The sequence below is a fragment of the Mytilus californianus genome, unplaced genomic scaffold (assembly GCF_021869535.1).
Source record: "Mytilus californianus isolate M0D057914Y unplaced genomic scaffold, xbMytCali1.0.p SCAF_1, whole genome shotgun sequence".
Taxonomy (NCBI): Eukaryota; Metazoa; Mollusca; class Bivalvia; order Mytilida; family Mytilidae; genus Mytilus; species Mytilus californianus.
In genome coordinates, this window is record NW_026262581.1 from 47,841,551 (window position 1) to 47,857,331 (window position 15,781).

At 33.1% G+C, this 15,781-nt stretch overlaps 1 protein-coding gene across 5 annotated transcripts in view; it reads right to left on the bottom strand.

Moving 5' to 3' along the window:
• The window catches only part of LOC127703943 (E3 ubiquitin-protein ligase HUWE1-like), a 134,423-nt gene that overhangs the window by 19,943 nt on the left and 98,699 nt on the right, over positions 1-15,781 (bottom strand). For 4 of the 5 annotated variants that reach the window (XM_052207991.1, XM_052207997.1, XM_052207994.1 and 1 more), the window contains 8 exons: positions 14,149-14,425; positions 10,344-11,560; positions 8,824-8,981; positions 8,295-8,411; positions 6,252-6,460; positions 5,566-5,817; positions 4,833-5,018; positions 4,314-4,508 (listed from right to left, as the gene is read on the bottom strand). In XM_052207991.1, coding sequence (XP_052063951.1) covers positions 4,314-4,508; positions 4,833-5,018; positions 5,566-5,817; positions 6,252-6,460; positions 8,295-8,411; positions 8,824-8,981; positions 10,344-11,560; positions 14,149-14,425 — 2,611 coding nt within the window. The remainder of the gene's footprint in view (positions 1-4,313; positions 4,509-4,832; positions 5,019-5,565; positions 5,818-6,251; positions 6,461-8,294; positions 8,412-8,823; positions 8,982-10,343; positions 11,561-14,148; positions 14,426-15,781) is intronic. The other variant, XM_052207995.1, reaches the window with a different exon arrangement.

Consider the following 15,781-nt stretch of genomic DNA (forward strand, 5'->3'; position numbering starts at 1 on the left):
CCTCAATGTGGACCAATTTAAAAACGGGGCCCAAAATCCAAAAACTAAATACACGGTTAGATTCAGCATATTAAAGAACCCCATGAAATCAAGAATAAAACCCCATTGAAATTGGTCAAGAAATAAGCAATTTATAGGAAGTATCTTCTTTTGCACAATCCTGTGCTATTAAATATTTCTTGCTATTGCGCAATACTGTACAATTGACAATTTCTTGCTATTGCGCAATATTGTGCTATTGGATATTTCTTGCTATTGCGCAATACTGTGCAATTGAAGATTTCTTGCTATTGCGCAATACTGTGCAATTGAAAATTTCTTGCTATTGTGCAATACTGTGCAATTGAAAATTTCTTGCTATTGCACAATACTTATTATATAATAATTTACACATCCTGTTTGGTGTGTATCTCCTACCATATCATTATTATTTGATTTTAAATATAAATCAGAAATAACCAACTTAAAATGGAAAATTTTAAAAGAAACAAAAAAGGAAAAAAAGAAAAAAAATTAAAAAAAATAAATCCCCCCCAAAATTTTTTGAACCCCCATTATGATTCATCACCCCCAAACTCAATCCCAGCCTTCCCTTTGTGGTATGGTACCTTGCAATACAATTTCAGAGAGATCCATACACTTGAACACAAGTTATTGTCTGGAAACCAGAAAAAAATGTGTTTTTTGGCCCCTATTTGGCCCCAAATTCCTAAACGTTTAGGGCAATTACCCCCAAACTCAAACCCAGCTTTCCCTTTGTGATATGGAACCTTGTAGTACAATTTCAGAAAGATCCATACACTTACACACAAGTTATTGTCATGAAACTAGAAAAATGCTTGTTTTTTGCCCCCTAATTCCTAAAATTTTGAGGCAATTACCCCCAAAATCAATCCCAGCATTCCTTTAGTGATATAGAACCTTGTGGTACCATGTCAGAGAGATCCATACACTAACACACAAGTTATGTCTGGAAGTTACAAAAATGCTTATTTTTGGCCCCTTTTTCCTTAACTGTTATTACCATAACCCCCAAAATCAATCCCAACCTTCCTTTTGTGGTATTGAACCTTGTGGAAAAATTTCATAAAGATCCATTCACTTAAACTAAAGTTAGAGTGCGAAAACCAATGTGTCTTCGGACGACGACGACGCCAACGTCATACCAATATACGACCACAAAAATTTTTTTGCGGTCGTATAAAAATGCTTATTTTTGGCCCCTTTTTGGTCCCTAATTCCTTAACCGTTGGTACCATAACCCCCAAAATCAATCCCCAACTTCCTTTTGTGGTATTGAACCTTATGGTAAAATTTTATTGAGATCCATTCACTTAAACTAAAGTTAGAGTGCGAAAACTAATGTGTCTTCGGACGACGACGCCAACGTCATACCAATATACGACCACAAAATTTTTTTTGCGGTCGTATAAAAAAGGTATATTATGCAAAAAGCTGTATCATCCATTTCAGGGAGACATGTTGATTGTTTAACCACATGACCATGGTTCAGGGTGATAAGATTTATATCACATAGTGTCTGATCTGATGTGCTATATAGAAACAATCAGAAATTCGCCATGTTGAACTTCTAAATGTACATACATGTTGAAAAGTTGCTCTGTGAAAATAATCCATCAAATAAACTTTCCAATAAATGTCTTATCTTCTTCAAATTATACATTTTATCTCACTAAAATGTACATCATGCAAACAGCTGTATCACCCAAATCAGTGTGACATGTTGATTGTTTAACCACATGACCATGGTTCAGGGTGATAAGATTTATATCACATAGTGTCTGATCTGATGTGCTATGAGAAACAATCAGAAATTCGCCATGTTGAACTTGTGGATGAAAAGTTGTTCCAAAATTCAAACATACATGTAACAAAGAAAATAAAATACTTTGATTGATTGGTGCTTAACGCTACTTTCAGCACAATTGTGCTATTTTGTGGCGGTCAGTTTTAATTGGTGGAGGTAACCGGAGTACCCAGAAAAATTCAACGACCTTTGGTAGGAAAAATGACAATCCTAGTCAAGTTTTCAATAAATTTCTTATCATCTTCAAACGATACAATTTTTGCTTACAAATATTTATAAAATGCAAACAGTTGTAACACCCAAATCAGTGTGACATGTTGATTGTTTAACCACATGACCATGGTTCAGGGTGATAAGATTTATATCACATAGTGTCTGATCTGATGTGCTATATCGAAACAATCAGAAATTCTCCATGTTAAACGTTTTTCTAAATGTACATAAAAGTTGCTCTGTGAAAATAATCCATCAATTAAACTTTTCAATAAATGTCTTATATTCTTCAAGTTATACACTTTTTCTCGCACATATTTATATGATGCAAACAGCTGTATCACCCAAATCAGTGTGACATGTTGATTGTTTAACCACATGACCATGGTTCAGGGTGATAAGATTTATATCACATAGTGTCTGATCTGATGTGCTATATTAAAAACAGTCAGAAATTCGCCATGTTGAACTTGTGGATGTTTATATAAGATAGAAATATGTTCCACGAGTCAAACATACAGGTAAAAAAAGAAAAAGAAAAACTTTGCAATTGTGGCAGCATTCTCATACTGCTTGCTTTTTCTATTGCATAAAACAAATGAAAAATCAAACAAATAAGTTATGGTGAATTCATTTATTTTTTGTAGGTACTAATTTTGAATTTTTCATGGACTGAGGAAAACCTGTACCTTTGTGGATATTTGATTTCATGGTTTTGCCAAAAGTCTGAATACAAGCCTATAGAAAATTTATATTTGTTGGAACATTTAGATTCCAGGTTTGCCAATACCTCCAAAAATTGGTATCTCCAAATAATAAAGAATCCACAGTATTCATTTATATTTCATTACGTCTTCTCTTCTTTCAACTTGACACCTTTCCTTACAAAAAATGTATATGATGCAAATAGCTGTATCGCCCAAATCAGTGTGACATGTTGATTGTTTAACCACATGACCATGGTTCAGGGTGATATGATTTTATATTACATAGTGTCTGATCTGATGTGCTATATCGAAACAATCAGAAATTCGCCATGTTGTATTTGTGAATGTGTACATCAGTTATAAAAGTTCAACAGTTTTAAATCAAAAATGTGTTGCCCATAATAGGTATCCTAATCAGTGATAGGGAACCAGTTATTTAGTCCCAAATGTGCATTTCAATAATTTTAAGATTTTTCAGAGATACTAGAGGCCAAAATATTTGGGAATCTAAAACCTAATACTGACATTGAAGAGCTGATAAACCTAAAAGGGCCAAAAAGTTTTTGTTTTTGAAACAGGTTAAGTTCCATTATTATTTGTTATAGTGATAAGTGCATCAAAGAATTCAACACAATTCATTGAACAATAATCAGTTTTGTTTGCACACAGCTCATTGGCCTCTAAGTCGCATTGAACATAACTTTTTGCATATCTATTCAGATTATAAATTATTTGTCTCTTTCTATGAACAACTAGGTTTTGCTGAGTGTTAAGATATCCCAACAATATCTAAGATTTCATTAATACTACTAGCCAGGCTTTATACAGAGTAGTATTTCATTATCTTTTTCATTAAATAAAAAAAATGAAAATCCAACAAATAAGACTACTCAATATTAAAAAGCCTGATCTTCTTACAACAATTAGTTTTCTATCATAAAATTATATAATGCAAACAGCTGTATCACCCAAATCAGTGTGACATGTTGATTGTTTAACCAAATGACCATGGTTCAGGGTGATAAGATTTATATCACATAGTGTCTGGTCTGATGTGCTATATAGAAACAATCAGAAATTCGCCATGTTGTTCTTTTTATATCAAATAAACCATTAAGGGTCCAAGAGAATTTCATTTTAATTGTTCTTATAACCACAATGCATTTAACAGAAAAGAGATAAAATCCCCCTAAAACTTCTAAAACAATTGTCCAGATCTTTGAGCAAAGATTAAAATGCTCTCTTTTCTTAGGAAACTTTTTATCCATCATATATCAACCACTAAACCCTGAATTTTACCGGTACCTTTCAAAACAATAAAATCTTGGCAATATTTGGGATTGCTATAAACATCTAAAGGGAAATTTCACATGAAATTATTAAACTTTACCTTGAAAATGTGTCTAATATGCTTCACCAATGAAATACAATACTAAATGACATACATATTTTCCTTGGACTTCTATCACCAAAATAAAAATCCTACTAATCAACTTGCTGGATATGGAAAAACATAGACAACCATTTTTAAAAGTGCTATGACAGTATTTAAAGCTATACCATACCTGCAAACTTCAGGAATTTCTGAGTATCAGGAGGGAGAGATGAAATTGAGGACACAGAATTTTCCCTGGCCAAGGCTGGTGTCTCTGAGGAGGTAGATGCAGCAGGCGAGGCTGGAGCAAAATCAATGTTCAGGTGAGCTAGCTGATCTTCTCTCCTCTGAGATGATTGATCTTTGGTCTTATTGCCTTTCTCTCCTGTAACAGAATAACTCTATGTTGATAAATTTCTTTTGATGCAGACTTCTAATAATTTGATACTAATTTTTCCTTAATCCATTTTTGTATTCTTTCTTTCAAGCAGGTTTGAGAAAAGTTTTACTTTGTGATTTTTCATTTTCAAATTGTAAAACACTATTAGATGAAGACTTCACAAATTAAATTAAAGTTAAATTACATTGGTTATACTAAATAATCCTGAAAATCATAGATCACTAAATGTGATGGATCTGATCAACCACATCTAAATATTGTTCTTTTTCCTGGAAAATAAGTCCTAAATTCATCTGTCAGATAACTTACCAGAATGAACAATAAAGAAAGCTTCCACTGCAGGTTGTAGTATCAATACGGCATGATGATCTGGTGTCTTATCCAATTCTGAAAGGCATTCTCCTAAACACTGCCACAATTCTTCTAAGATTAACTGTTCACTTAATCTGGGGAGTACCACTTCTTTCTTCTCTTTCTTATCATTTTGACTTGATCCTGAAAACATTAAAAATCATTAGTTTTTCTATTTAAAAACTATATAGCAATACTATGGATATGTTATTATTTGTGAGGTATTTTTTTGTGTGGATTTTGTGAACCATGAATTAAACTTGATAACAAAGCAGTAAATGCAGAATTTGATAAAACCACAAAATCAAGTATCAACCAAAATATAATTTTTCTTCAATACACTTAAAATTGATACCATTATTTATGAATCACAGTATGAACAACAATCTTTTTTCCTAATGAAACAAGATATATTTTAACTTAAATTCAGAGAAAAAAAATGATCTCTCCATCTCGATTCGTATCCAGTGACAAAACTGAACATGCATCACATATCCTAGCCATGAAATATTAAATGAAACTTATAGGAAACCTGATATCAATTACATATAAAGGGGAACATTTAATTTCACAACCAGACTATACTGGGGATGAGTAATAATGTGCATATGGAATATGCATTTTCTGAAAGGTAGGTCTCCATTCCAAACCATAATACTGGATCACTAGTTGCCACGCAATGACAAATTACCTGGCTGGTCTACATCCATTGGTGTTTCTGATGTACTGGGTGTATTGACAGATCCTTCCGTTGTCTCCGCTGAAGATGTTGGTGTATTTGACGTGTTGCCTTCAGCACTTGATGGTTCTGAAACAGATTCTCCTTGTTGGCCAGCAGCAGAGGGAAGCTGATTACCACGTCTTCCAACCATTTCCATAATTGCTTCAGCTTCTGCTTCTATTGCATCCATTGCCTCTGCAATGTTACCCAAGATTCTTGAATCTGAATTGTGAAATGTTGGGTTCTTTTTTTAACAAAAATGTATACATCATTAGACAAATGACAAAGGGATTTTTTTTTTTTTATATACACAGACAATCTTGATTTCAATGCCACTGAAAAAGGACTTTGTCTTTTCTTTTCAATGCCAATACTTTCAAATCCAAGAACTTGACTGATTCAGATGCTGCGTCAACTTCAGTATCATCCATACTCTTTTAAAATTCCCATTTAAGTCTTCAAAATACATTGTTTTCATAAAATTTGAAAAGTAAAGATCTAAAAGATTAACTTACAAGATAAAAATACCATCCAGTTTTAATTATGCCTTCCTCCTACAATAAAAGTACCAGTGTTTCTTTTTTCTTTTCTCTTCACAGTTTTATATGTTATCTTTTAATTTTTAATTATGTAAATCAAAACTGAAGAGTACATACCTCTGCCAACCCTTCCTCCTCTTGCAGAGGTTTTCTTGCCCACAGTCCTTGCAGCATCTCTGAGCTGAATAATCACTTTCAGTATTCTTAAGAAGAACTGCTGACTGGATGTCTTACTAGTTAATGCTGTCATGGAAGGTAACTGTAATTCCCTTCCCACTTTCACTTTCTTTGAGGCACTTACAAGTAGATTCTGACCAGGGTTGTACCTTATTGTTAAAACATAAATAAAGCTGAAATTATTCTGCATTGTCTAAAACAAAATTGATTTGTCTTCCTACATTTCCTCCTACTCAGCATACAAATGTAATAATAAACATAGGCCAGTATAGACAAAAAATTTGATAAAAATGTAGATATCACGTTCTATATATAAACATACGATTCCAATAATGCTCTTTTGACATCAATTGGAAATTTTCAAAATAAAGGAGGAAAGACAACTTGAAATAACTGCATTCATCATTCTTCAGAGGTAAGAGCAAGTACAAATAAAGATCTTGCAATTAAATCTTAATTTTGGTAATAATTGAAAAATATCTATCAATGGAGCACAAAAACCAACCTTTAATATCAAAACAACCCAAACTTAAAACATTAGATACAGATGATTGATTAAAAGTAGAATTCAAGAAAAATCTGTAAATTACATAAAATAAGGCAAATGAAGAAGATCTCTACTGGATAAGGGCTATTCCATTAAAAAGGAGGTACTAGGGTCGGAAGGCAATTTTTAAGTACCCCCATGACCAAGAGGAATGTACAATGTATCTTAACACCAACCAACAGGAAGTCGTTTCATGACAATACAAGAACCAACTGGAATATATCTAACTTATTTTTCACTGGCCCTTCAAAATTGAGAAGAAATTACCTCTTGGAATTGTAGATATATGTATACTCTGTAAAAACATCTACATGTAATATCAACATTTATTAATGATAAAGAATATTACTGTCACAATTCATTGGATTTTGACATGAAAATTTGTGAACTAAAGTTATTTTGAGTTTCTGTATAAAATATTTCATGCTTTTTCTTTCTTTTCCATATATTTTTTGGTTTTCAATTCGAGTGTTTATATTTCATCATCATAGATGTATTTTGTCATCTGCCTGGAATTATTATTTTTTTTATTGCATTTGATCGGCAAACCCGGAATTACCCTTATCCGACCCTGGAATCTGATCCAGTATTGTAATCGTCTTCATTTCCGGTTTATGGCATCCATTGTTCTTCAATGTTGTTTTTGTCAGTCAGATACAATTTTACTTGTATGTGCACATTACTTGTTGGCGATTTTCAGTATAAAGCTAGTGGTTGAACAAAATGAGCATCGCTGTCATGAATAATAAAGATAAAAATAAATTTTGAGATCGTTTGGAAGTTTTTGTCCCAAATTGAAAACTGGGAAAAACGTAGGATATTTGCCATTGCCAATAGGAATGGGTCCGGTATTTGGACCCTGTGGAATACTAGAAAAATCCCAGGAGGGGTATACGATCTCAATAGTAATATGGCTTTAAAATGACCATACTGATGGTTAAAAAGGTCGGCAAAGTTAATTTTTATTTTCTTTCAAATCGAAGGTTCTTTCATTAGAATTTAACATAGTTCGTCATGTGCTTGTCATTAAAGGGAAGTAACTCTTGCACTTCCGGAGTTGGTACCATAGGTAGAATACAACGTTGCGCCTGCCGCTGCGTAAGTCGCGGGAACAGTTATGTTTTCCAAAATATCACGATATGAGCAGGAGACAAAAACAATCGGTTATATAAGTCCTTGCAAAAACAAATAATAATAAATAACGAAAAATAGCACAATGAAACCAACAGTCACAAAAACTGACTGTCAAAGAAGACCAACAACCAACAATACTTAGTTTCTCTAAACACCAAGGACCACTGGCCATAAACGCTTCAACACATCAACAACAAACGGGATTTTTTATAATTGCCGTCCGACCCTGGTACATTCTTTTTAATGGAATAGCCCCAACAGAATATTCTAAAAGCAGTTTCATTATAATATAACAATCATACCTATCTGCAATGAAGCCTTTAGTTGATGTCGACTGTGTAGTATCCATATCACGGGAATCTTCATCATCTTCATACCTAGACTTCACATTCAATTTTCTTAGTTCTTCTATTAATGTCCTGTAAAAGATTCAGAATTAAATATTGCTGTATACGTTTGAAAATAAATATGTACACCCTCCATTTATAAAACAGTCATATATCAAGAACCAGATGGTGGACCAATCTAGAAATGTGTGGCATAATGGGAATGCCACTGTTTTTGGACATCCTAATTGGCCATGTGACTGTTTGGAGTAACTTTTGAGGACAGAACTTAAATTTCTGAATTTGTCCATTAAATTTACCTTATCATGCTTCAAAGACCATTGACATATTTTAATGTCTAATCTGAATGTAGTGCACACACTTTCTGAAAGAATTAAAGGTCTAGGTCGGTATTTTTACGTCATATTAAACATTTTCTGTAAATTTGAGCAGTGTATTTTGAAGGAGCAATACCTGTTTACAAACAATTAAGAACAGTTCTCACCTAATATGTGCACAAACGGTAAAGCCTAGTTCTCTAGCACCATCCAATAGAAGACCTAAAACTGCTTCTCTAGTAGATGAATTTGCCCACGACAGTTGAACCAACAAATTTGTTGCATCCTCTAATCCTTCCTCTGAGCAAGATTTGGATGTGAGCACCTAAATTAAAAAAAAAAAAAAAAAAACAATATTGGTAAACTAAAAAAAAAAGTAATTTGGTAGCTTTAAAGACTGAATGTTAGATGTAACATCTGTTTTAAGTTTATTGTATTCAGTTCAGAATATTGGTATTTAGCTTTCCAACATTCCTGCTTTTATTATTGATATAAAAGTGGACACAGATGCCTCACCAAACCATCCAGTGCCAAAAAAGAAATGAGAATAAACTCCACATTCTGTATGTGCCTGTCCCAAGTCAGGAGCCTGTAACTCAGTGGTTGTCGTTTGTTGTTGTGTAGCATATTTGTTTTTCGTTCATTATTTTATACATAAATTTGGCCGTTAGTTTTCTCGTTTGAATTGTTTTACATTTGTCATTTTGTGGCCATTTATAGGTTACTATGCAGTATGGACTTTGCTCATTGTTGAAGGCCATACTGTGACCTATAGTTGTTAATTTCTGTTTCATTTGGTCTCTTGTGGAGAGTTGTCTGGTAGGCAATCATATCACATCTTCTTCATTTTATATTGACCTCAACCCACATCTTCTTATTTTTAGATTGACCTCAACAAGTCTATTTTCCTTTGATTATGAGGCATAACTTCAGAAAGGCATATATAATATGTGTCAAATTCAAAACTGACCTGTGTTTAGTTGTTACTAGCATCATGCAAAAGTAAATTATTAAATAATTTCTTGAAAACATCTTTGACTTATAAAGAGGAAACTTAATGTGGTCATTTTCTCCAACAAGGGTTAAAACAAGTAACACGAAATTCTCATATTTGCACTATTCCTGATCCTCTGTCCTTTTAGGTTCCTAACAATGTGTATTTTTTTTTTTTAAATATTTCAATCAAGTTATTAAGCAAAAATCTTTTATGCGGTTATTTCCATCATTTAAAGGGCAGTGTATGTAAAATGCCATAGTTTGCATTCTACTTTTAAATGATGGACAGTCTTTACAACAGCAACGAAGTCTTATATTGTGTTGCAACCATTGAATTCATTCATTACTTATAAATCTATTTGAGCTTGCCATTTGATGAGGTATTTTTGTCCATCACTGAAGACCTGACCTTTAAACTTAAAATGTCTACTTTTTGTGAACTTGTGTTGTTTGGCTACTGTCTCATCGACATTTAATCAACATCTTTTATTCACAATCAAAAGAGTTAATTATAAACCCTATTCTGACACTTTTGACATTTCTTTTATCCATTATTTTCTTATTCTCTCTATCTGTCAGAAGTATCATTGTATCAAGATTTCAATGTAATCATATATGAAGCTTTTTACCAGATAGTGAATATGCAACTAAGTAATTAAAATTTTATGTGCTTGTACAAAGTGATTCATACCTTAACTGCCAATTGTAACTGGTTTTCTAATATAGCATTTTGTTCTTCCAATTTTTCCTCATCTTTCTTTTCAGATTCTTCTTCTTTCTCCTTAATTTGATCAGTAGCTGTATTAGTTCCTGTTGATGCAGTTGCTCTCGTTGCAGTAGAAGTAGTAACAGCTGAAGCCCCCGTTATTGCAGTAGTACTTATTTGTGCTTGGGCACCACCTTGGGGCATCTCTGCTATTGTACTACTGGACTGGGACTGAGCACTGGATGAGTCAGCTAAGCCATTAGACACTAAACCTAACAGTCTGAGCAGTCTATCAGTCAATAATTGACTTCGTTTGATAACTGGATGATTTAACATGCACATTAAAGCTCCTAGAGGTGACGATTCGTAACTATGAAATTGTGTATCTCCCTCAGTGAGAGGTATACTATGAATCCGTTGCATACCTTTACCTTTTTTACTACCACTTATACTGTCTAGTTTGACTAATAAATCCCACAAATCAGTTTCTGGTTCAACTTTTTTAGGACTAGCACTAACCCCAGGTTTAACCTTATCAGTCTCTTTTTTCTCATCTGTATCACATTTTCCAACTTCTTTTGCTTTTGTAGACGGTAAAAATTGACTTGGAAATATTTTTGCAAGTGCTATTAAGGTATCTAATGCATGCCGACAAACCATTGGGGCTGCTTGTGTATGAATTGTCACTGTCCCACTAGCAGCACTACTGTGCTTCTTACCCGTTTTATGAACTTGGAAAACATTTGCCCGGCAACCTAGAGCTGCCTCTAAACTCATCGACAGCCAAGTACCCTGATTTTTAGTATCACTTTTCATTGTAACAGGACTGTCTAATGCAGATTTCCTTTTACTTTTGTCAGGACTCTTGCCCTTCTCTTCTTCCATCTGACACTCTCCAGTTTTATGAAGCATCGATAATAAAGCTTTAATCACCCAAATGCGTGTTGGTCCATGATAACACAAGTTTCTTAAAACTCTATGTAAACGGGTTGTGTTGAGCTTTGGCTCATCAACAAACAGTAATACTAAAAGACATGTCATTGCTTCATGATCTAAAAGAAACCGCCCTCGAACTCGAACTGCATTGTTTTTAGGGGTACTATTAGATGGTCCAGACCTTGAATTAAACGGCCAATGTCTTCCACTAGTAGGTACAGCTCTGATTGTGTATCTTCCTCCTCCAAGTCTTCCACCAGAAAAACCTGCAAATTTTTTTCAAAGTAAATATTACAAAATGGTAAATATTTCAGGCAGTGGCATATCTAACATAACAAATTGTTCATACATTTAAACTAACTTCCAAAATTCAGAAAATGGTTGCTGTTTTACATTTTCAAGTTGTAAGATTCAAAATTTACTTGTTCAGTTCATCTATTTGTTTGCTTGTCTTCAAAATACAGTCGACCTTTGTTCTGTTGAAAACTTGGATAAGTAGAGGTATTTCGCCAGTTTCGGCAGAATTCCTGTTTGTTCAAGGCAATTAAAACTCTGATGAATCTAACTTTGTTGATTCCAAATTTGGTTAACATGAGTATATTTTGAAGTCCCCTCAAAGATAGTTGAACATAAATTTACCCCCATGTGTCGAAGTTTTAAGTAAAAGAAAATTTGGATGAAGACCAAAAAAAAAACTAATTCTATTCGAAAATACGAATAAAATGTTGAAATCGTATGTTTGCATTGCGCATCAAAATAAGTTTCCTTATCAGTTCTAGGTCAATCAATTTGTTTGTATAAACAGATTGTCCTGTTACACTAATTGTTTGTACATCACTTTGATGTCGGACCATGCTAAAAATTGTGTTTGTGGAACACATTTCACCTGAGCTAATTACAGAACGAATTAATAGACCCAAAAAGTTCATTAAAGATCAATGAATATAAGATTTGACCTCAGCAGATAGTAGCGCAGGAGAAAGTGGGGAAATCATACGTCTGAAACAATTTGTTTCGTTTCACAAGTACTTCTGTATTTTATATCCCCCAACTTTGTAAACATCAGATGTGAACTGTCTATTCTTTCTCTTGTTTTTATGAAACAAATTATTTTCTAATACTGCATGCACTGTTGATACATATGGATTGGGATATTAAATACATTTTCTACCATTACATATCAGGCTGACAACACGAGGTACAATATTGAAATGAACTAGCCACCTCGGATGATCGAATGACAAGTGAAACTGCGAGCTACAGCTCAATGATGATACCCCCGCCCAAATATTTGGGTAAACAGGAAGTTGTTGAGTGATGAATCTGAAAATGCATCAGTATAGCTGACTTATATAAACCCTGAAACCAAATTTCAACAAGCATTCTGAGAGTATTGCATGGCAATACATAGTCCCCTACCGGATGAAAATTTATTTTACTGGAACAAAATGCTAACTTGTTCTATAACTTGTCATGGTGTAAACAAAAAGTAAATATCATGTCAATATCTTCAAGCATGACTGAAAAGAGTGTGGAAAACTGATTATATGAGTGGAAAAAACATTAGATATGATTAATAGTTCTCTAAAATAAGATATGATGTAATACAGTGTATATCTTTTTTCAAATCATAATCAAATATAATTAATAGTTCCAAAATTTTTTCTTTCATTTGTCACAAACTAATATAGATTTGTGACTTATCTATAAAATGTCAACAACTCTTATCTACACAATGCAATGTATTGAAATATATACATTAATAAAAATAGATTATTATCTAATTAAAGGATTTCTCTTCATAATATTTTTTTATATATATAGCATTCAGAATATTAGTTTATACTAAATAACAAACAAACCTGCCAAGAAATTATTCAAATAATTTAACAAAGAATGTCTTTTAAAAAATGAGTTATCTCCCTTTGTACAGAAATATGGTTTAACATAGTACTCTTAACATTAGATATGGTCCAGAGTTATGGTCCATAACTCTGGACTAAATCATCAGACCGGAACAAAATTCGAACTTGATCTATAACTTGTCATGATAAAACTATATACTAAATATCAAATCAATATCTTCAAGAACGAAGAAAAAAAGTGTGGAAAGCTGATTTGCCGGACTGACAGACAGATGGAGTGCAAACCTAAAGTCCCCTTCGACTTCGTCGGTAGGGGACTAAAACAAAATCCTTGTATTGTAGTTCCTGAGAAAAATGTGACGAAAATTTTCAACTTGGCTATCATGTGTAAAATGATACAAGTGTTCGGTAAACAGGAAGTTGTTGCGTGATGAATCTGAAACGCATCACATGGTATAGCGGACTTATATAAACCCTGCAACCAAATTTCAGACAGACAGAGGTAAAACAGTATACCCCCACTTTTTTAAAGCAGGGGGTGTAATTATGTCAGGTCCCTCAAACTTATTGAGATTCCAGTGTACAATCGTTTCATAAAATAAAATGTCAGTCATTTATGATGTTTTATTGGGGTGTAAAAGCGTTGACTGAAGCACATTTTTTAATGAACGTGGAAGCGTTTCATACTAAAAATGTGCACACGAAGCTTTCAATTCGAATAATCACATTTATATATTACAACCATGAAGTTACAGTTTTAATAAAATCTTTCTTTTGTTCTCCTATGCATTGTTGTGACGTTATCACAGTAAGCACCTGCTGTCATGAATATTGCATTTAAATGGGAAATAAAATAAAATCTAATTTTGGAATGCCTCACAGTTCTTGTTTGCCAATCAAAGTTACAGATTCTTGTGAAACATATATGTAACGTACTTAAATATTAAAGCAGCAACAATCAATTGATAGATTTACTGAAATAAAACTACCTGAATGTCTCAAAATGGCAGAAAGTGAACCTGCACCAGCCTGAGAGAACAGACGGTCTATTTCCAGTTCTCTCCTCAAAGACTGGGCCTCAGTGGCTAGATCTGATGGCAATACAGCCACCATGCTATCGTCCATTTCAGCTAGAACTTGTCTTCGGAGAGAGGTAGGCAATGTAGCAAAGAAACTGTATGGATCTACAGGTGCATCTGTAGAAGGCTGAGCTGGCTGTGAGAGGGCTTGTAATCTTGCTTGTTCAGCTCTTTGTTGGGCTAAAACCTACAAAATCACATTTCAAATATTATCTATTACACTCATTAATTTACAAAGTTCTTTGAAAGATATCATTTATTCTAACTGTAACCCTTTACCGGATACAACATTTTAGAAATTCATGTTCTAAATTTTTATATTTCATAAGAAGCTATGATAAATAAGATGAGCTCATATATTTATATAAAGGAAGTTTTTGATAAAATTGAAATAATAACCTGTCAATCATACATATCTAGTCACTCCATGTCAGTAGGTCATACAGAAGAGAATTTAAAAGTATGACCCAAATTAAATAGTTTCCCTTGGGTCATGAATACACTCTGGATTTCAAAATGATACTCATCAAAATCTGTATTTTAGATGTTTTGGTCACTTTTCTCTATCAACTCATTTATCTCCATACATGGTTATAGCTGCCTGGGTTGCATCAGTTGCAGACATGTTTTGTCTATACTATATAACTTTTTAGCTTCATGTGAGCAAGAATGAATATGCACATCATTACAAGAGAAAGGAGCAAAAAAAAACTTCAAATTTTGTGATTTATTTCATTAACCTCATTGCAGTGTAACTGCTAGCTAACATGTACTGTTCGTCAACTTTTCTACAGCCTTCAAACCAAATCATGTAAAAATGCTATTTTCTGAATTGCATTATTTTGTTCAATTCTTGTTTCCAAAACTACACATTCTTGAACAGATTTATCAATAACTAATAAGAATCAAGAACAACCAAATCTACAAATCCACAAAAATAAAATCTAATTTCATTATCTTAAGCTATTCCATCGTTACTTTATGATATGTTTGTTCACATGCGAAACACAGTGCCAACTATGAAAGCACAGGTCTGTCTGTAAAACACATTTATATTTGGAGAGTTTTATATCTGAATGACAACAGTGTGTCATACAAAATATGTTTAAAACACAAAAAATCTCCACTGCCTTCAAAAGAGGATAACTCAGCCAAAAAGCTTCAAACTTTTCTTAAATTCAGTTGATTCAACAGTATAAAACGAGCCCTACCTGTACAAATTGAGGACTTCATGTTTTCAAACTTTATCTTAACTTAGCTCATACGTGTGTGAAGAATAGTTAAAAAAAAAAACAAAAAAAAACACTATATAATATAATGCTTTTAAAAAAAAATAACCATATTTTTTTCCCCATTGTTTTCTCATATTTTGGATAAATTGGTGACTTTGCCTTAGAAATGAATAAAACTGCATATCTCACTTTTTTGGACAATGCCTTGTTCTTATTACAACAATTGTATCAATATTTGCATTAAATAAGGTACCTATATACAAGTTATTTCATATATTGCTAGTGACGAAAAGTACAATATTTAATGCATC